The 20,957-nt window shown below is 38.3% G+C and overlaps 1 protein-coding gene across 4 annotated transcripts in view; it reads left to right on the top strand.

Annotated features, from left to right (window-relative positions):
* RECQL (RecQ like helicase) overlaps nucleotides 1–20,957 on the top strand; it is a 35,895-nt gene that overhangs the window by 310 nt on the left and 14,628 nt on the right. For 2 of the 4 annotated variants that reach the window (XR_011337848.1, XR_011337847.1), the window contains exons 2-15: nucleotides 2,031–2,097; nucleotides 3,331–3,528; nucleotides 5,365–5,544; nucleotides 6,411–6,517; nucleotides 7,480–7,678; nucleotides 8,798–8,964; nucleotides 9,472–9,553; nucleotides 10,599–10,747; nucleotides 10,833–10,950; nucleotides 12,557–12,695; nucleotides 13,498–13,589; nucleotides 15,771–15,990; nucleotides 16,604–16,733; nucleotides 16,920–17,152. Coding sequence is in view for 2 of the 4 variants with exons in the window: in XM_069862242.1 (XP_069718343.1) it covers nucleotides 2,082–2,097; nucleotides 3,331–3,528; nucleotides 5,365–5,544; nucleotides 6,411–6,517; nucleotides 7,480–7,678; nucleotides 8,798–8,964; nucleotides 9,472–9,553; nucleotides 10,599–10,747; nucleotides 10,833–10,950; nucleotides 12,557–12,695; nucleotides 13,498–13,589; nucleotides 15,771–15,990; nucleotides 16,604–16,733; nucleotides 16,920–17,108 (1,986 nt within the window). In the remaining 2 variants the exon portion in view is untranslated. Of the gene's footprint in view, nucleotides 1–2,030; nucleotides 2,098–3,330; nucleotides 3,529–5,364; nucleotides 5,545–6,410; nucleotides 6,518–7,479; nucleotides 7,679–8,797; nucleotides 8,965–9,471; nucleotides 9,554–10,598; nucleotides 10,748–10,832; nucleotides 10,951–12,556; nucleotides 12,696–13,497; nucleotides 13,590–15,770; nucleotides 15,991–16,603; nucleotides 16,734–16,919; nucleotides 17,504–20,957 lie in introns of those variants that run through there. The other 2 variants (XM_069862242.1, XM_069862257.1) reach the window with 2 other exon arrangements.

Raw genomic sequence — 20,957 nt, 5'->3', positions numbered from 1 at the left:
GTTCGGTTTCTTGAGAGCTGTATTTTTTTTCAGAATCAAATGGTAATTGAGGGTCTTTGTGGGCAGTGGTGGTATAGAGCTATGCTGAGCTACTCCTTATAGAGGAAGGAGCTGTTGGGGCACAACAACCCTATGCAGTGCTACAGACTAGGAGAAGTCTGTCTAGAAAGCTGCCTGGAGGAGAGGGACCTGGGGGTGTTGGTTGACAGCCGACTGAACATGAGCCAGCAGTGTGCCCAGGTGGCCAAGAAGGGCAATGGCATCTTGGCTTGTATCAGAAACGGCGTGACCAGCAGGTCCAGGGAGGTTATTCTCCCTCTGTACTTGGCACTGATGAGACCGCACCTCGAATCCTGTGTTCAGTTCTGGGCCTCTCACCGCAAGAAGGATGTTGAGGCTCTGGAGCGAGTCCAGAGAAGAGCAACAAAGCTGGTGAGGGGGCTGGAGAGCAGGTCTTATGAGGAGCGTCTGAGAGAGCTGGGGTTGTTTAGCCTGGAGAAGAGGAGGCTGAGGGGAGACCTCATTGCTCTTTATAACTACCTGAAAGGAGGTTGTAGAGAGGAGGGTGTTGGCCTCTTCTCCCAAGTGACAGGGGACAGGACAAGAGGGAATGGCCTCAAGCTCCGCCAGGGGAGGTTTAGGCTGGACATTAGGAAAAAATTCTTCACAGAAAGTGTCATTGGGCACTGGAACAGGCTGCCCAGGGAGGTGGTTGATTCACCTTCCCTGGAGGTGTTTAAGGCACGGGTGGACGAGGTGCTAAGGGGCATGGTTTAGTGTTTGGTAAGAATGGTTGGACTCGATGGTCTGGTGGGTCTCTTCCAACCTGGTTATTCTATGAATCTATGATTCTATGATTCTAAATTAAAGGCTTGTGGAATTCTAGTAGCATAGAGAGAAATGTTCGTAGGTGGTGTTAGTTTTCTTCCCTGCCTTGGGTAAGAAAATGGCTTGTGTTTCCTGAGCTGTCAGCCTAGTGGTATTTGTAGGGATTGTGTTTACTGGGTGGAATAGAAGTAGTGTATTGCATTTACAGTGTCTTTGTTCCATACCTACTGATTTTTCTGGATGTCCCTATTTGCTCTCTACTTTGGAGGGGCTAATAATTCCAGATATGTTTGTGCAAGTGGCAGGTGCTATAAAGACTGAACAGTGTAACTCAAATTATATGTATGACCTGGATGCTGCTGAGTTTTCTTATGCAATAATTAACTTCATTCTAAAGTGTGGGCTCTTAATGTATTTTTCATTATAACTTTTTCTGGCAAAATCAGTGTTTTATTCACACATTTTTTTATGTGTATATTTTTTACCCATTTATAGGAATGCATGAAAATGTTGTGTTACTTATAGCGAGGGTCCACTGAATTTGTTTCCTTTAACCTTCCCTTAGATTTGGCTCCTGTGTATGTAATAAATATTCAGAATTCAGCAAGGGCGAATGAATATCAAGTCTCCTGAGTTTTGGATTATTAGGATATAATGCAACAAAAAATGTTGTTGAAAAAGTTAGCCTTTTAAGTTCATCTTTCTGCTGATCTAGTCAAAACGAGTTCTCCTTCTTTGAACAAAGCGACTTTTCTTCTTCTACCTAGAAGAATCTCTAGGTAACATAGTGGCTACTTTTCTAAGGGGCACAATATAATTTCTTCAAATTGTCTGTAAAAGTCTTTTGAAGAGATGAGGGGGGAAAAAAAAAGATAAAGATAGGTGAATGACTGGTCTATATTATACTGTACTTCTCATAGAAAATATACGAGTTGGCCAAAATTGGTTTCATTTAGAAGGTTGGCAAGCCGTAGCCTTAGAAATTGTTTGTTAGTTGATACGTGTTCCTTTTGCAGACAGGAAAAAACGTGTTGTCATCTTGATGTGCATATTTATGTAGACTGATTAAATGAACTAATACTTAAAACTGTTAACATCTTCTATATTAATGAAGAATCTCTTGCAGGTTATTTGTTCTCAGTTTAGAAGGATAACTCATGAAATAATTCTTGTTTGTTTTTTTATTTTCTTGTTTTTGACAGTTGCTTGGTTAAATAAGGCCTCCAAAGGATAACATTCTCTAGTCTCCAAAGATGGCAGCTGTTGCAGGTAATCCAAAACTAATATTCAATATGTTAATTTTGCTGTCTTTTAGCTAACAGACATAATTGCCTGATGTTATTGATTGTTATTTATATGAATTTAATGTATGCAGAAAAGAATTTGTGAGGTCTAAGTTGTTATAATTAAAATTTTAAGAAAAAGTTAATTTAGTGGATAACTTTTTGTTTCCTAGATAAAAACTGAAACAAAAGCAGGCTTTTCAGGGGAATTATCAGTTTTCAATATTTTGAAGATATACTTTGTATTTTAAGATACTTTTAACGCTTTCCTGCTGACTAACAGCATTTTGGAAGTTGTATGTCACCATTTTGTGACAATTGTAATTAGTTTATCTTTTTCCATATCAGTCATTTTGCTCCCATAAGCAGATTATTTTATCTGCTGTGCTTGAACCAAGATCTCTTATTCTGTGGGGCTGGAGATAGGAAGACATTTCTTTTTATGCTTTTCTGACCTGACTTTGAAAAAGTGGTACACATTTGGCATGCTCTGGTATGTGTTAATTATTCTTTTAAACCCTGAGGGCAGGATTCTAGAATGTAATCTGTAATTCACACAGGTGTTTGCAAAAGCTTTTGTCCTGTGTGTTCAAACTGTGATGTTCAATACAACCTCTGGTTCTGAATAAAAGGTGGATCTGGGTGCATGAAAACTAGCTTTCTCCTAATGTCTCTGTTCATCTTCAGAAGACTTTTGCTTGTTTCTCACATGTGAATGCTTTCTACTAAAAATGTTCTAATATTGTGCTCACCTTGGAATAGGATGGAGTATTCCTTGTCTTCATTGTAACACTTGAAGCTTTAATATCGGGGCAGGTGCAGTATCCTTTTCACTGCTTAACATGCATGTGTAGAAAAGAAGATAATTTCAAGTGTTTCTTTGAAGAGGTGCTGCTTTCGAGCAGCTGGACTGTAATATATTTTCTTAATTAATCGATGTAGGCAGTGGTAGTGTTGCATATGTAATACACCATATCAGAGACAACAACTTACTGTATACCTGCGTACATATGATCTTCTCATAAAAGAAATACATTGTTAAGCATTGCTAAGTGTTTTTACATAGCATATACAATAATAGGTGCTGCAGTCTTATCGGTGGGCCTGTCTGTTTCTCTAAATGCTTTTGGTTTGTGTTTAATTTTGATTGTTCTCAACCAAATGGGATTAGCAGTTTACTGAAGTCTGTATTCTGTCTTCACCTTGCTTTTTCCTTCAGTGCTAGAGGAGGTACTGGCTTCCATTGAAAATGAGCTGCAGGCAGTGGAGATGCAGATTCAAGAGCTTGTGGATAAACAGCAGGAACTTATTCAAAAGAAGATGAGAGTAAAGAATCTGATAAAGGAGTCCTCAGGAGACTTGGAGGCAGGTGGAAGTAAAGACACCAAAACCTCAGCCGAGTCATGGAACAAAAGAGGTTTGTTGGGTCAAATTCAAATATTCTAACATAGAATAAACTAATAAAGTAGGGGAAAAAATTATTCTTACAGAGTTTATTTGGTTAACGATGTTTTCCTGTTTCATTTTGTTCAGCCGAGTTACCTGACATCTAAATTACACAAGCAAATGTTTGTACTTAACTCCCTGGATGTTCCTAAAGCAGAATTATCACAAGAGTGGCCTGTTATAACTACTATTATTCCTTGTTGCAAAGTCACAACTTGATTTGATTTGCCATAAGTATCCCAGACTAAATCTGGATATATTGTAGTACTTATATTGACTGTTCATTTTTGTTATAATATTACTCTGGATATTTTCAGGATTTGATAATAATGGTCTTCTATTCTCAAAATTACTTCTTGCTGCCTTTGTGTTTCTTCTCGCTCAAGTGGGTAGGACATTGGTTGTGTCCGTCATGGGATGTGTAGCCTCATTGTCTTACCAAATCATGCAGATTGGATGGATGCTGACAGCCTAAAGTAATGTAGGATACATTAGAATGGTAGAGGAAGTCCAAGTGGCAAGTGTCCCATGGTGGTATGAAGGCTGCTGTTTTTTCGGAAGTGCTGCCTTTCAAGTTAAATATTGACTGTGTCCTGGGTAGCTGGTGGTTGTTGACCGTGTTATACCTAGCCAGATTCAATTCAGTTCTTTATATTATTTTTTCCCCTCCTCTTTTACTTCAGTTGCAATTTGGAAGCACATTTTTAATTTCTACCTGCATGTGTTGTATGCGTCCTATTTTTTTGCTTTTTAACAAATGATATTAATTTTATAGTCTAAACCACGTTTTTCTGTGTTTGAGAAAAGCGTTACGCATGTTTAAGAACACTGATACTTTATAATAGCAAATTGATGCTATTGAACAAATCCATTTGTTTTGGGTGATTTTGTGCCTGGTTCTTTCCTACCATATTTTGAAAACTTAACATCTTTGCAGTCAGATGCTGTGTATGTGTTGCATAAGAACAGTAGCTACATTTGGTCCCAGTGTAAAGCACACTGAAGCCAATGGGAGGCTTTTTCAGGTTTCAGGGCACCTGGGATTTTGGCTGTGATCTCTGTAAAAGAGGAAGCAATGTCACCTCAAGTCCCAGAGTTAATTCTTGCATGTGGTGTATTCTGGAGTTCTCACAGTTTTTCTGCATTTTAATTTTAATAATATGAAAATTATTAATATGCTTTCTAGTGCATCTGAAATTTAAGTTTTTTATGGTATTATCTCTTTCAGTGATGCAGTTGTTAGCTCTGTATTGAACAAAAGAAAAAACCTATTATAAACACGTTGGGGTGATTATTTTGGGGAAGATTAAACTTCCCATCCTCCCTTTTTATTAAACAAATGCTGTTTATCTCTGGAACAGGTGGAAAAAAATTAGCTCTGTCTTCATTATACTGTTTGTAATCACAGCTTTATTTCTATTTGGTTTTGTTTATTTTCAGAGTGGGCCTCTCATTTTCATTTAATTTTAAACTGATCAGTTAACTTGATCGTTAGCGTATTGCGGCTCTGAATTTGTGAATTTTTAGCATTAGTTAACATCTATGTGCAATGAGAGTCTTTAATCTGGAGTTGGATTGTGTTTACATTTCATAGGGTTTTCAAAGGTCTGCCTTAGAAATTATTTTATACAGACTCGCGTTGCATATAGCTTTTTGTGTGTCATTATTGAATCTTTTGAATGCTTTGCCAGATCTAAAATGGTATTGCTTCCAGATTTAGTTATTGTATATGTAAGTTGCCCTTCCTTCTTATATTTTAACAAACTTGGTTATGAAATTTATTTGATTTTTTTTTTCCCCTTAACAGGCTTTCCATGGTATGAGAAGGTAAAAACTGAGCTGCAGACTACGTTTAAACTCCAGAAGTTTAGGTCCTTGCAGCTTGAAACAGTAAATGCTGCAATGGCAGGAGAGGATATATTTCTCGTCATGCCTACAGGTGGTGGAAAGAGCCTTTGCTATCAGTTACCAGCTGTCTGTTCTGATGGTACGTAAAGGAAGAAAATGTGATATGTAAATAAATGGATTTAGTCTCTCCCTTTTATAGTTCTTTGGAGAATGAACATTATATTGGTGTCTAATATTGTGGTATGGACAGAAAGGAGCAAAGATACGAGAGAAGAATTTACTAGAAATATTTGCTTTGCTCTTCCTTTATTTTACTCTTAAGGAGCAGTAGCAGCTGTGAGAGATATGCCTTTTAGATGTGATTTAGATATAAATAATTTTTCTAGATTCTTTTTAATTATTAAACACCAAAATAACTTTTAGAAAAAAATTGTCTTTTTTTTTTTGTTGTCTTTTAATTCAATTTATTGACTGTAAATTATCAAAGTACAGATGTCTGATATGTCTGTTCCACTCTGAAGTTTCAGCTTCAGATTATTTGGGAGAGGCTTTGCATATTTGTTTTTAAAAAGAGGTATCCAGTTTTAGTTTTTAAGCAGTTTTTGAAAAATAGCTCATCCAGTTGCATGAAAGTTCACTTATTTACAAAGATGAAATTTATCAATACCTAGCATTGCTTTAGTTGTATTGTAAATTAGCACCTAAGGACACAGATGAGAATCCAATTTTTTTTTCTTTGGTATGTCAGTTCTTTTACTCTTTCTTGCAGCTCAGTTGTTTGTGGTCTATATTCTCAGAGTAGGTGCATGCCACAGGCAGTTATCAGAAGTATGCGTGGCCTAGCACTCACTCACCAGCTATGTAGAAGGAGAGTCTGCTACTGTGTATGAAGCTTAAGCTCAGGTTTGGCAGTTCTGTCATAACAGGGATGTTGCATTGGTAAAAGGTATTAGAGAAGATACTTGGGACAAGCGAATTGTTCAGTTTGCACAATGATTATTACAGGTTTCACACTCGTGATATGTCCTTTGATATCACTTATGGAAGATCAGCTTATGGTTTTGGAACAGCTTGGTGTTTCTGCAACTTTATTAAATGCCTCAAGCAGTAAGGTATGTTTAACTGCCAGGTCTTCATAGTTTTTGTGGTGTACGTGCCAGTGTCTTGCCTTTGTCTATGTTGTTTATGAATGTTGAATCAGTGGCAGAGTTTTATCTGCCAGTGCCATTCTGTCAACAGCATCTTGCAAGCTATGTGCTGTGACAGGGATAATGTGAATTAAGAATCTTGCATTCTTGTTTTAATGGCAAGAACTCGTGCAAGTTAACACTTTCCATGGAGCAAATAGTTTAATTGGGCTGATTAGAGGATGTGAAGTACCTTGGGCTGGTGTGTGTTTTACATTTTTACATGTTTTCTAGAAGAAGATTGGAGTAGGAGATTTTTGTCTACTAGTTCCATGTTGAGTGGTACAGACTTTTACATATAATTATTTATCTTACTTTAGGATGGTAAGCAGTTTGATCCAGAGGCCAAGAAGCAACTGATTTCCTAGTCTGTTATTAGTCAATTGCTCAATACAGTGAAACATGTTTTCCTGACTACCAAGAGGCCATGGTCATTAACTCACACATGACACTGGATTTGATAGGTTAGTGTCTAGATGCAATGTATCAAACTTGGTGCCTGATTTGAGGCAGACTGCTTTGAAAACTCAGTGATAAAGGCTACAATTGTGTGAAAAAAAATATTTTACACTTGTAGTACCACAGGCATGTTTGGTACATTACAGTTTTTTTGGACAATAGTGACACCACATGATGAAGCAAAAACAAGTATTCTATAGTTTGCTTTTCCAAAATTCTGTGACAGATTTTCCAAGTATTAAAATCAACATTTTATATATAGTCATCTTCTGCAAAGACTTATAGTAGTAGTAAATGTTATGTAAGTTTATTAGTCTCTGTTAGTTACCTCTTACGAATTGTTAACCTCTTAAGAATCTTGGCACTAAGAAACTTCAGTGTGTTGTCATAGTTCGTTAGCCCCTGATTTCTGCTTTTGTTTTGAACAGGAACACGTGAAGTGGGTTCATACCGAAATGCTAAACAGAAATTCACAACTGAAGCTCGTTTATGTAACCCCAGAGAAGATTGCAAAAAGCAAAATGTTCATGTCAAAGCTAGAGAAAGCTTACCAAGCAGGTTGTCTTGCTCGCATTGCTGTGGATGAGGTCCATTGCTGTAGTCAATGGGGCCATGACTTCAGGCCTGGTATGCTCAGTAGAAATTCAGTTTGCAGTTTTATTCAGGCATCAATAAATAAGTTGGGTCTGAAATAAAGCCAAGGGCTTTCTTCATGTGTCAAGTAAATGCTTACTGTCTGGCAAGTACCTGTGGTGGCTCAAGGACTTTAATTCACAGATGACTGTATCCTTGTCCAGGAGCTGGGTTCATGTGCATGGGGACAATTTCAATGCAGATCTTTGCTTTTGCTATCCTGAAAAACTCCTAATTAAGCTTGTTTTAATTGGAGCTTAATAAAGTGAAATTTCTTGGCTGCTGTCTTTAATATGGATAATACAGTCATCTTTAATCTACTGCTACATGAAATAGTGTCATTCCGTACACTGTTATGTAACACTCTGGGTGACAGTGATTTTGTGGATTTGTGAAGTATATTTTAATTGCTTCTAAAGCAAGTTTAAATGAATGCCCTTGACTTGCAGGGAGAGAAGTGTGCTTCAGTTTGTTTCCTATCTTGTCAATTGTAGAAGACTCTTACTGGCTGGTTACTGATTCTTTGCCTTTGAAAGAAAACTTAATATGGAGTAATAGTAACTGTAAGGTCAACCTTTGCAGTTTCATTAAAAAGCAGTGTCTGAGCAGAGCGCCATGCCAGTTAGGCAATGTAGAATTTGGATATGTGCCTCTGGCTACATTTCTGTTTTAAGACTGCAAATGATTGCCTGCACTGAGCCTTTAAAATCTTTCCTTAGTACAGTTTGGTCTAAGTATCCAAATTCCATGTTGCTTGATTTCTAGTGAAGCTGTGCTTACTGAAAAGCTATTTGTAAAAACAGACCTGCAAAATAACCTGAATGTTGGTTAATGCGATGCCTCTCATATTTTTATAACCTTTTAAGAACTTCTATTTCAATATATTTTGCCTTCTGAATTGTGGTCGCTTTTATGAAATTCAGTTACAGAAAGCATCTACTTTGATAAGTGTAACCTTGCTATTACTTCACTTGGATGTATAAATGAGTTCTGTGGTAGATTGATCAGTAATAATGCCTATTGCATGCTATCAACTTTAAAATATTTTTTTTTAACTTTGGATCTAGAATATCAGAAATCTTTTTCTTTCCCTCTTTTTGTTATATTGCTTAGACTACAAGTCTCTTGGCATTTTGAAAAGACAGTTTCCCGATGTTCCCTTGATTGGATTGACAGCAACTGCTACAAATCACGTTTTAAAAGATGCTCAGAAGATTTTGCATGTTCAGAAGTGCATTACCTTTACTGCGTCTTTCAACCGGCCCAATCTTTACTATGAGGTATGTCCTTTTACCTCTTTGTTTGACTGCATCACAGTCATGTCATGTTCCATAAGTTACAGTTGATCTGTGTTAGAATAGATATGCAATTATACATTTTAATCACAAATAGCTTTCCAGCTGAATGATGGTGTTCTTCTATGACTATCCTGCTGAACGTGGTGTCATCTGCAGGGGAGCTTCGGCTGCTCTGTCTTTGAGGGCAAGGCTTAGTAGATAGGACTAGGTACAGGAGAGATGGAGGTATTGGGCTCAGACTTCTTCCAAATTGTTGGAGAATGTCATATGGTTGGAAGAAGTTGTGAATTACTGTGTTGTACTGTATTTTCAGTTTGACCACAGCTGCTTTTTTTGTTAATGGAAATACTTCAGTTAAATGCCAGAGTAGTTGTATTTATCATACTGGAAGAATTAGAATAATAGGTTTCTTGACAAATTGCATGCCCACTTGAAGAATTAACTCTGTCATGTGCTTATTATTGTATATTATTTTTATTTATTTTTGAGGTTCGGCATAAGCCTTCAAACAATGAAGATTTCATTGAGGACATAGTTAAGCTCATTAATGGAAGATACAAAGGACTCTCAGGTAAAAAGTAGTTTTAAAAAGTTATTTTTTTAATCCTAAGCATTACAAGGAGGTTTTCAAGTGCTCCTGAAATTTTTAAAGACATTCTACTTCACCATACATTAAACATCTGGCATTAAAAGAAATGAAATTTTATAAGAACCATACGTTAAGTAGTCACTCTTTTTGGTCATTACTGTTTAGATATCTTTACGGTTTACCTGTCTGCTGAAGTACTGAAATACAAAGTTAATGTATATAGAACAATGCTTACACAGGTAAGAATAACAGCAGTTTTTAGGATTATGAAAACAAGGCTCAATAAAGGTTATATATTTGTTCTTAAAGCATGTGTATGCCATTTGGTATCTATGTCTCAGGATACTTATGGTCTTTAACACTTCTTTTTCATATTTGATCGTAAGACTCATGTATTATTCGATGCCAAGAATGAGTATGTGGTGGGGTGAATTGCACTTTTGTGATGAATGCAGAACTGTATACGTTGGATTTTGTGTAATAAATAAATTATGTAGTGCAAATAAAAGAGGAGAGTCATATTATAAAGGCAGCAGAATCCAGTTTTCCAGAACAACAGCCTGTCCCTGTCTCTGCTGCGTAACTTCATGACTGTGATTAGCAGCTCCCTGCGTACAAAATGTGCAAATATGATTACAAGTTTAGTGGGTTTGTGTGTAATCTTTGACTTAGCTCAGATTGACTAATGACAAAAAGCAGAATTATTTGAAACCTCAGGTAAGGTGTCATAGATATCATGAAGTATGTATAGGCACCCCTTTATATAAGCATTGTCATCCTTGAAAATTAATAGCCTACTTCCATGATTATGTGGATTGGCACTCATCTTTCCTCTTTAGTCTGCATGTCAAAGCTGGTAATTGAAACTCCTTGAATGGCTACCAGTGCTGCACACTGAATAGGCACAGAGATAATTTACTGTTATTTATTTATTTATAAGTTACTTAAAACCAACTTCAAACGTTTTACTGTTGGGGGTTGTTTGACTTTAAGATGTTACAATAAGGCCTCTTTCACTTCTGTGCAGGAATTGTTTACTGTTTTTCTCAGAAGGATTCTGAGCAAGTTACAGTGAGTTTACAGAAACTGGGAATCAAGGCAGGGACTTACCATGCAAACATGGATGCTAAATATAAGACCAAAGTTCATAAAGGATGGGCAGCAAATCAAATCCAGGTAAAACAGATACTTTTCATAGACTTATGTCTCATTTAAACAAATTGTGTTTTGGTACCTTGATGGTTTCTTAATCTTATTTCAGGTTGTAGTCGCAACTGTTGCTTTTGGCATGGGAATTGATAAACCTGATGTGAGGTTTGTAATTCATCATTCTATGAGCAAATCCATGGAGAACTATTACCAAGAGAGTGGACGTGCAGGTATTGCAGGAAACGGCTTTTGCCAAGTAACCTTTTACATCTGTTAAACCAATAAAACTATACTTTGATTTCAGCCACTTGTGCAGAGTGCCTTGTCTTTGAGGCAGGTTCTAAAGTGTGTAATACCACTCTGCCGCTGTAAAGAGACTTTAAAGCCAATATAAACTACATTCATAACCTCGTGCCTTTGCACTGCAGTGTAGCAAAGAACAGCTGGGTGCCTAGCCCTTTACTCAGTGGTTTTAATTACTTTATTTTTGTAGACATCTGTGGTTTAATTTCATAACATAACATTGATTAGATTTATTTTTTTTTTGCCATGCATAGGAACTAGGATGTGTGATTTGCTTAGGTTGTGCCTAGATGATGTCTGAAGCTGTATGAATTTCAGTAACCACAGAAATACAAGTAGGATGGGGAGTCTGGAGTAGGGAATTAAGGATTGATCAGTGTATAGCAGCACTAAGTAGCTGCTACGGCTTAAAAAAAGGAGGTTGAGGGGATTTGGATTTTTTTTTTGACCTTATGTGTCATTATTTTATCAAATACGGATTTGAATCTCTGCAGAGGAAAGATTTTTAAGGACCCTGAGGGGCAATTAGTTGAGATTTTAACTATGCCTGTATGATAGAAATTTGCTTTAATGTTGACTTAAGAAATACAGCAGTTGTCAAAGTTTGTGGGAGTTTGCATGTGCTAATGCTAGAACCTGGTTATGTCTTGATAGTGCTGGATGTAACAGGAAGTATAAATACTGATGTGGTAAGACAAAGGCCTTATAGGTGCTGAAGTAGTTGTTTCACAGTGTTTATCAAAATGGAATGATTAAAGCAAGCTTTTCTGTTTCTTTTTCATGACTTGATTTAAATGAGATTCTTCTGTGGGGGTAGGGGTTGATTAAGCACTGAACATACTACTTCGCTTATGAAGCTTTCCTTTTTCTCCTTTACTGCCCATCCAAGTGAAGTAGTTTCTTTCTGTTATAAGTTAAACTTTCTAACAGTTGAGGGGTTTTAGGCATTTTCTCTTCTCTGGAACTTGTAAACAGCAGGAGGGCACCCATCAGCACATGATGGAGAGGGCTGGGCAACAGGAAGGAAAAGGTGATTTAAGTTCAGCTATTGAAGATGCAGTTGGCTTTAAATGGAGTATTTTGTTAAATCATACTGAATTCCCTCTTTATTTCCTACCAATAATTTGTGGTAAGATATTTGAAGCTTACAATGTCTCTTAATCAAATTAGAATGACTTCAAGATGTATTTGTCTAGGGTTTTCCATGAGATGTTAGGGGGAGAAAACAGTGATTTCACTGAGTTTATGTGGGACACTAATACTTTATTTTAGCTCTTAGAGAGTCAAAAATCTTCATTGTGTAGTATTTTCAGTGTGCCTGATTCTTAGTCATAGAAGACCATTCTATATCTTTAATATTTCTGGTCTGTATCATCCTGTGTTCTGTTGAGCAGCATGTTATGTTTGATATTCTTAGTTGTGTGTTCTCTATAAGGGCTGCAGAATCCCATGCAGATTAGAGTGGAATTTGTACTGGGAAATGCTATGCTTAAAGTAAAAATCTTCTAAATTTTTTGTTTTAATGCATTGCAGGTAGAGATGACCAAAAAGCTGACTGCATATTGTATTATGGTTTTGGAGATATATTCAGAATCAGCTCAATGGTAGTGATGGAAAATGTAGGGCAAGAAAAACTGTATGATATGGTGTCTTACTGCCAGGATATGAACAAGTAAGTTACTGTGTAGTTTGGTTGCTTGGTTTTTAAATGGGTTAATTTTGTTGGATTTTTTAGAGAGCATTTGAAAAAAAACCAAACCAACCCACCAAACAAACCCGCCCACAAAACCAACAAAACAGCCCCCCCTCCCCCTGCAGTGCTATAGAAGCACTGCTGTTGTAATAGGCTCTTTGAGTTTGGAGTTTGTGGTTTGGCTGCTCAGCACATGTACTCTTTCACAAAACTGAATATTAGCGTGTTGCTTGTCAGCTTCAGGGTAAAGTTCTGGAAGCAGTTATGCTGAGATGAAATATCCATCAACAAACACTGTTTGGATTTCAAATCCCATTCAGAGCGAAAACTGGAATGCATTGTTTTTTACTCGTAAGTTACCAGTGTTTCATGGCCATGCAGGAATCCTCATGTGTTTAATGCTTCATCTGCCGCGCTGTGCTGAGTGGAATGCTTAATGGAAAACACTCATGTTGTGGACGACTTGTGAGTTCAGTATAGCCGTTGTTGGCCTCAGTCAAACAATTAGTTTGTATTCTTACAAATTTTCATTCTACTCCAATGGCAGATACTTTCCTGCTTTAATCAAACTGGTCCTACAATAGTGTTTAATACCACTGAAAGCTAGTAGTTACTCTTGTTAGCATAACCACAGGCAATACTGTATTGCAGTATTTGTTTTCTGATTTTTGCTCATTTTGAGATGTAAGCTGAGCCAAGAGATCTTTTTTGCCACTTTGATTTATGACACAGATGTATACGCTTACGATCTACAGTCCCTCTTTGCTCTCTGTTCTTTCAGATGCCGCCGGGTCCTCATAGCCCGTCATTTTGATGAAGTATGGGATTCTGCAAACTGCAACAGAATGTGTGATAACTGTTGTAGAGAGAACCGTAAGTGAATTTTTTCTACAAAAAAGGACAGAAAATATGGAGAAGGTGGACTAAAAGAAATACCTTGTTTAGACAGACTGTGAGCACGTAATACTGACTGTTTCCAAGTTGCAAATTTTGTTAAGAACGTCAGTTTCCAGTGGCTTAGTGTTGACAGATTCAGGGTGTTTAGCAGGACACTTCCTAGTTTTGGTGTTTGCCTGAGGCCAAACACTGGTTATCGTTCAGGCTCAGCAGTTCATCTGTTCCCACAAGTGAAGTTGGGGCAAGGGGAAGATTGGCTACCTGTGTTAAAAAGATCCTGGTATGTGTCAGGTTTTGTTTCAGGATTTTTGGGGGAGTAGAAGTTTTATTTTGAGAAGGAGCAAGCTACTTGTTCTTTACACGCCAAACTTAGGTACTGAGAAGACATAGTTTGCACGTGTTGTCTTACAACTTGCCTGGTAAAATCTCTGAGGGTTTCAGAGCCACGTGCTTGTAAGATCTACTTATGTCAGCACTGTGCCGGACAACTGTGCAGAACAGTTGAGCACACCAGGATTTTCCTCTGTTTTACCCCTAATGAAATGATGTCTGTCTTGTGTGCGCGCTTCCTTTGGAAGGAAGTTGGGGTCTTAAGAGGGAAGGCGTAGGGGTCAAATGTAGAGGGAACTTGGGAGTTGAACTGAAACAAAATCTGCTGCCTGATAAAGGAGGATGGTTTCACTAGAACATGGTTCTGGAACATAAGTTCTTTTGCTGCTTTGCCCACAAACATCCCGGACAGTGCTCTGTAGCTGCCTTAAACTATGCTTTCATGGGTGGTGATCGTACGCTGCTTCAGTTGTCATCTTTGGTACCCACCCAGATACCCCTAAATCTCTGAAGATGCACAAAGTATCTGTTGCTGCATTTACTAAGTGAGAGCTGTGGTTTAGATGTAGGAAATCCCATATAAAGCTTGAAAGCTTTGAGGAAAGTGCTGAGAAAAAGTTGATCTTGGGCATCTCGTAACTAGACAAACAAAACCATGTTAAATTTCTTTGAGGACTAGGTGAAGTGCAGTATGTGGAAAATACCATCTCTTCATCCCTCATCTCTTGCAAAGTATTTGGATGACGTAGTGATCAGCACTTGAAAAACTTAGGAACAACTCTGTATTCAAAACTGTTCTTATAACTAGACTTTATTTCCCTGCATATTTTTTGGAGGCTCAAGTAGACAAAACAAAGATCTTGAACTTCTCTTTTTCTTTATACAGTTAGTTATAGCTATTTAATAAAATTTTAGCAAAATCATTCAAGTAGAAACATCTTGTTGCCTTCTAGTTGGAAATGGGGCTTAGTTGAAATGTATACTGGGATCTGAGATTGAGAAGAGTATGGAGCTGGCTCGTACCCAAGACCTACAGGAGATATGTGAAGAAGTATAGTTGAAATATGTCCTTTTTACTGCTGGTTTACCCCCAGGGCCTTTTTATATGTAAGCAAGGTCTGAGGAAACCTAGCAGTAGCACTAGTTCTTTAGTTCTTTAGTTCTCTCCTCTTACTAATTCTTAGTATCAGAGGAGGCAATTTGGGTAGTTCTATGATGTGATCTGATCATTGCAGTAGAAGCATAATCATTGTGTACTATATAGATATATCAGTGCTCAGAGTAATTATTCGCAAGGAAGCTAATTTATATAATGAAATTAATACTTTTTTCTGTCTCATTTTGTCCATAAGTGTCTTGAGAGAAGAAAGGACTTGCTTATATTCTTCAATTACTCTTTGCTCTCTAATCTTTCCGTAGTAAATATTATGAGCAAGGAAAAAGCATCCAGCTGCAGAGTAACACAGTAGCTATCTTACAAGTTTTATGCTTTGTAATTGCTTCTTTTAAATAATTTGAGGGTTTGTAACATTAAATGTATGCAAAAATATTTGCAGGATTAGAGTTTTAATAATGAAGTATTAATAGAAAGGTAAGTTTGAGTACAAATATATCCTAATTTGATGGAGGGAAAGTTACGGCTTTGTTTGATAAATATTAGTTTTAAAACAAACAAACATTGCTATTATATATCTATATAAATGTATCTAGAAATATATAGATATATAAAAGTGCATATATATGTATACATCTAATGTACATATGGGTACTGTCTAAGTAACTATAAATAACTTGCTATTTTAAATGTTACTTCACTTTTATTTGTAGCATGTGAGAAAATGGATATAACAGGATACTGCAGAGATCTAATCAAGATACTTGAGCAAGCTGAAAACATGAGTGAGAAACTCACCCCACTGAAATTAATCGATGCATGGTCTGGGAAAGGTGTATCAAAATTCAGAGTGGCTGAAGTTACTCCACCGAAACACCCTCGAGAGGAACTGGAGAGAATTATTGCCCATTTACTGCTGCAACAGTATCTGAAGTATGTAAGAGGACTGGTTCTTTTTTTTTTTTTTAACATCTAGTAGGGTTTTTTCTTTACTCTTATGTTACTTCTGTTTAGAATTAATGGATACATTCTGTAGTCAATGGTTAATACAGCAAATGGGATTTCCCATGTGAAATCGTCAGGATGGGTTGGCTAATGGGAAATTTTAAAAAGAATAGTGGAAAATAACAACAGTGCTTCTCTTGTAACCTGTCTGTTTGTGTGGTGTGTTTTGTCTTTTCATATAGTTTTAGAAGTTCCAAAAATATGTACAAATCAAATATTTAATCTTTTTTTTTTGTCTTAAATTTTTGGCATCTGTTTGTGCAGCTGACTTTTTATACTCTTAAGAGAGTGAGCAGGTGACTTATTACATCTTTTTTCCTCATTTTCCTCCATGTATTCCAACAGAATGACATGTCTGTAAAGTTTCACAAACTGAACTATGTTGTGTTGGCCAGTCTTGCTATAAATTAGGTGGACTTGAATAGGTAAAGCAGAATCAAACTGCTATTATGAATGTGCATCAGAAGGGTTAAGGTAGCCGCTTTTCCCCTGCATGCTAGCCTGTCTTTCTTCTCTTTTAACACTGATTTAATTTATGCAGGGAAGACTTCAGCTTCACAGCATTTGCTACAATATCCTACATAAAGATAGGACCAAAAGCAGGTCTATTGAAAAATGAGGCACACGTCATCACTATACAAGGGATAACAAACAAGAAAAGTGTTCATAAGGTATTTATATTTTATATTTTTCCACTATACTTTATTTTAATAATTTGTTATGTGGTCAATATATTTTTCAAAGTAATGCAATCTACAGGATATAAAATAGACTTCATTATCTTCCCTCAGTATGGGAACACTGAGAAAGAACAAAAGCGATGTTAGAATTTTAATAGAATTGTCTATTACTTACAGAACAAAACATCTCAGTCTTCGAATCTGAAAGGAAATGGAGACAATGTTCAAGCAATTTCAAAGATTGCGCAAGATTCAGCAAGGAAGAAGTCACAGGAACTTAAGCGGCCTAACTCTGGTTCTAACTTAAAAGCAAAGAAGCTGAAGCTTCAGGCAGGTGGAGATGACCAGTTAGTAATTCTTGACTGAGCTTCACAGACTACATGGTTGCTTCTCCATGGACAATGCAGTGTGTAAGTTTAGTTTGTGTTTTAATAATGGTAATTTTTGTGCATTTTTTAAAATAAAAATACAATCGGGGAACAAGTATCTTGAAAACCCTCAAATCTGGACAGTGTCTAGTAGTTGAGGGAAAAACAGATGCTTCATATCAAAACAACTGCTGTGTATCGTACGATACCGCAATGACTAAAAAATGTAAGTAACAACTGTGTTACCTTTTTAAGTCTCTTGGAAGTGTCATGTGTAGTAACACACAAACTGTAATGGGCTTCCAGAGATCATCTAGTCCAACCTCCTGCTCAAAGCAGGTCCAGTTGGAACAAGGTGCTTGAGTCTGTGTCCAGTTAAGTTTTGACCATCCCCAAGGATGGAGATTCAGCAACCCTCTCAGGACCTGTTCCACTGTTTGAACACCTTCATGACCAAAAAATGAAATAAGGACATTTCTTAGAAGTAATCATGATTTCCTGTGTTGCAACTTGTCTGTTGCCTCTTGTCATAACACTGTGCTCTTCCTGAGAAATTTGGCCCCATTGCTGCTGTACGCTAGGTAGTTGAAGACAATTGCAAGATCACAACAATCACCCCACCTCTCCTCTGGCTTTCTCCTTTTTTAAGCTGGAAGAAATCTTTTTCTCCTCTCTAAGCTACTGCTTCTCCTCTCTGAGCACCTAGGCAGCTTGGTGGCCCGGTGCTATACTGAATCTAGCGTATCGCTATGTTTCTTTTACTGGGAACTGCAGAACTTAACGCAAGCACTCTTGCTGTAATCTCACAAGTGCTGAATACCCAGGAAGAGTCTTTTCTCAAAATTGCTGGTTATGGTCTTGCTCGTAGTCTGCTGTGCAGTTGTCATCTGTGGTGCAGAGGCACACTGCTGGTTGATTATCTACTGGGAACCTGTGTCCTTTTCTGCAAAGCTGCTTTCTAACCAGCATGGCCCCAGCCTGTCCTGTTGCCTGGTTTTACTCCATCCCAGGTACAGGGCTTTGCTTTTGCTTTTAACTTTGAGGTTGCTGTCAGCCCACGTACCCAGCCTATCTAGGTCCCTCTGAATAGCAGCCCTGCCCTCCAGAAGCTCTTCTAACCTTAGTATTACCTGCAATCTGGTTGGAGCACACTCCATCCTTTGTAGTGAAGTCCCAAAGTTGTATTGGCCCCAGTACTGATCTATGAGCATTGTTGCTAGTAAATGGCCACCAGCTGGACTTCGTTCACAGATCCCAACTCTTTGAATCAGGTGGTCTAAACAACTTTCTGCCTATCTTGCTGTACATTTATCCAGTCCATATCTCGCTGATACTTTTAGCTGAAAGGAAATTATAGGAGATCAGGTCAAAAGCCTTCCTGAAATCAAGTTATACAGCATCCATTGCTACTCCCTTATTCATCCAAGCAGTTCTCAGTCGGTGTGGTTGGTCAGGTATACTTTGCTTCTGGTAGGTGTAGTCAGCTGTTCCAGATCGCCTCCTTATGTCTGAAAATGTCTTCTGCGAGTATTTGCTCATCAAGTTTTCTGGGGGCCAAGGTGATGCTTACTGTCGTGTAACTCTGTAGACCCTCCTTTTGGAAGACGAGGGAGATATTTGTTTTTTTTCCACTTGCAGGAACCTCCCACAGTCTCAAAGTCCTTTCAGAAATGATAGCAGTCTTGAACTGACCTCCCCTAGCTTTCTCGGCATCCCTCTGCAGCCCATCCAGTCCTGTGGATTTGTGTGTGGCCAACTGGCTTGAGTGATCTGTAACTCTACCTTCCTCTGCTGCTTTACTCTCACAGACTGTTAATAGGCTTAGGGACCTGGGAGGTCTGAGGGAAAACCTTACCAGTGGAAACAAGGCAAAAAATGAGAGTACCTCAATCTTTTCCATGTCTTGTGTCAGTAGTTCCCCTACCCGTCTGACCACTGGGACCATACTTTCCTTTTTGCTGCTAAGATACTTAGAGAAGCTCTGCTCACTGCCTTTCACATCTTTGCTAGTTCCACCTCCACCCGAGTTCTTACATTGCTATCTCCTTCCCTGTGTGGTCAAGCAATGTCTCTGTTCTGGCTCTCCTCTACCTTCTGCGCCTCCTTTTTGTCTTTGAGCTACCTGAGTTCTCTGTTGGCCTATCCTGACCTTCTGATGTGCTTGCTCAACCTTTTGCACAGAGGAGTAGACTATTTGTGGTTTTAGAAGGTTGTGTTTTAGAAATGAAGCAGTAATTCTTGAGCACCTTTGCCTTCCAGAGCAGTGTCCCTGGGATCCTGACAAGATTTCTAAACAAGCTGAAATCTGGTCTCCAGAGGTTGGTTTTACTCTGTCTTACTCGCTTCCCTGTCATGTTTAAAATTCTGAATCTCAGTCACTGAGCAAGACCTGGGCATCCAAACCTGTCAAAGTGTCCAAGTCAGGTTGGCAGCGAGGGCCTCTGTCCCCAGAGAAGGGATTTTGTAGTAACTTCCATGTTCCTTCGCTCTTAGAACACTTGGCTTGGGTTCAGCTGGTATCGATGCATACCTTGGTGAAGTTAATCATCGTTGTCTTTCTCAGGGCACTGTATCTATTCTGCCACGGCAGAACTGCACTTGGAAAAGGAGGACTCTAGCTTTGCTGGAAGCAAGAGGTTTCTAGCCTTCCCTCCTATGGGAGTCTGCATCCAGGCTTCTGTGAGCGTAGTCTCAAGGCTTCCTCTCCTATGCAGCACAGGATGCAGGTTTTCCTTAGATCTAGATCCTGTCACCTCCTGTTCCTGGTTGCTCTGCAGGCTGCTGCCGGCCCAGGGCAAGCCAGCAGATGTCTGGAGGCCTGTGCTGCGGCAGCCTACCCTCCCTCTGGAGCAGGGGCTGGGGCAAAGCCTCTGCTGTGCCAGGGGCGCTTGCTCCAGCCCAGGTGGACACTGCTGTCTCTGCACCTTTGAGCTGAGAGCGTATTTGAGAACTTGCATGTACTTTAGTGAAGAATTCCAACAGAGCATTGTTACAGCACTGAGTTGCTTTTGACTTGTAGGGATATTTCATGAAATGTTTTATGTATTTATCCCTTTAAAATGCCTGCTGGTTTTACAAGTGGATTTCTCTAGCTTGTTACTCAAACAGAAAATTGCTACTTCTGTGCTTTTCAGAAGTACCTAAATTTATATTTAAAACAAACAACTTTTCTTGATCTCAGCTGTTCCCTTTGTAAAAGTTCCATTGTATCTGGGAAATACAGACACCCTTCTCTCCCAGGATACAGATGCTGTATGCTATTTATTAAAAAGAATCTTTAAACCACATGAAAGTGGCAAATAAAAGTGAGTGCTCTTTTCCTTGCCCCTTGGGGTCCTGGGTTTCCTTTCCACTTTCTTCTTTTCTATAAGGTGACATATATTGACCCCTTAATTCCAGAAGTGTAAAACTATTGGCTAAACTCAGTAACTGGGAAATTGCCTTTATTATTAACTCCTTTGATCTCAACCTAGAACAAATTACTTCCCCTCTCTCACATTATTCAAGAAGTGAGGAGAGTAACACTATTGCCATCTTAATATTTGCGTTTGAATTACATACAGTATGTAGACTAGAGGAAAGTGAGCCTCTTTTTCAAACAAGCATCAAGCCATATAACTTTGCAGTGTCCCACATTCAGAAAACATAGAATCACAGGACAGTCTGGGTGGGAAGGGACCTGAAAAGATCATCTGGTCCAGCCTCCGGGGAAAAGATACACTATGTGAGATTATTTAGTTACATCTTGAAAACATCCAGTGCTGAGGACTCTACCCCTGCCCTGTGAAGGTTGTACCAGTGACAGATTGTTCTCTTTTTATGTTAAAATAAACCTGAAGGAGTGCTT

Source organism: Phaenicophaeus curvirostris, chromosome 1 (assembly GCF_032191515.1).
Source record: "Phaenicophaeus curvirostris isolate KB17595 chromosome 1, BPBGC_Pcur_1.0, whole genome shotgun sequence".
In the NCBI taxonomy this organism is placed as follows: Eukaryota; Metazoa; Chordata; class Aves; order Cuculiformes; family Cuculidae; genus Phaenicophaeus; species Phaenicophaeus curvirostris.
This window is presented reverse-complemented; position numbering and strand designations above follow the sequence as displayed.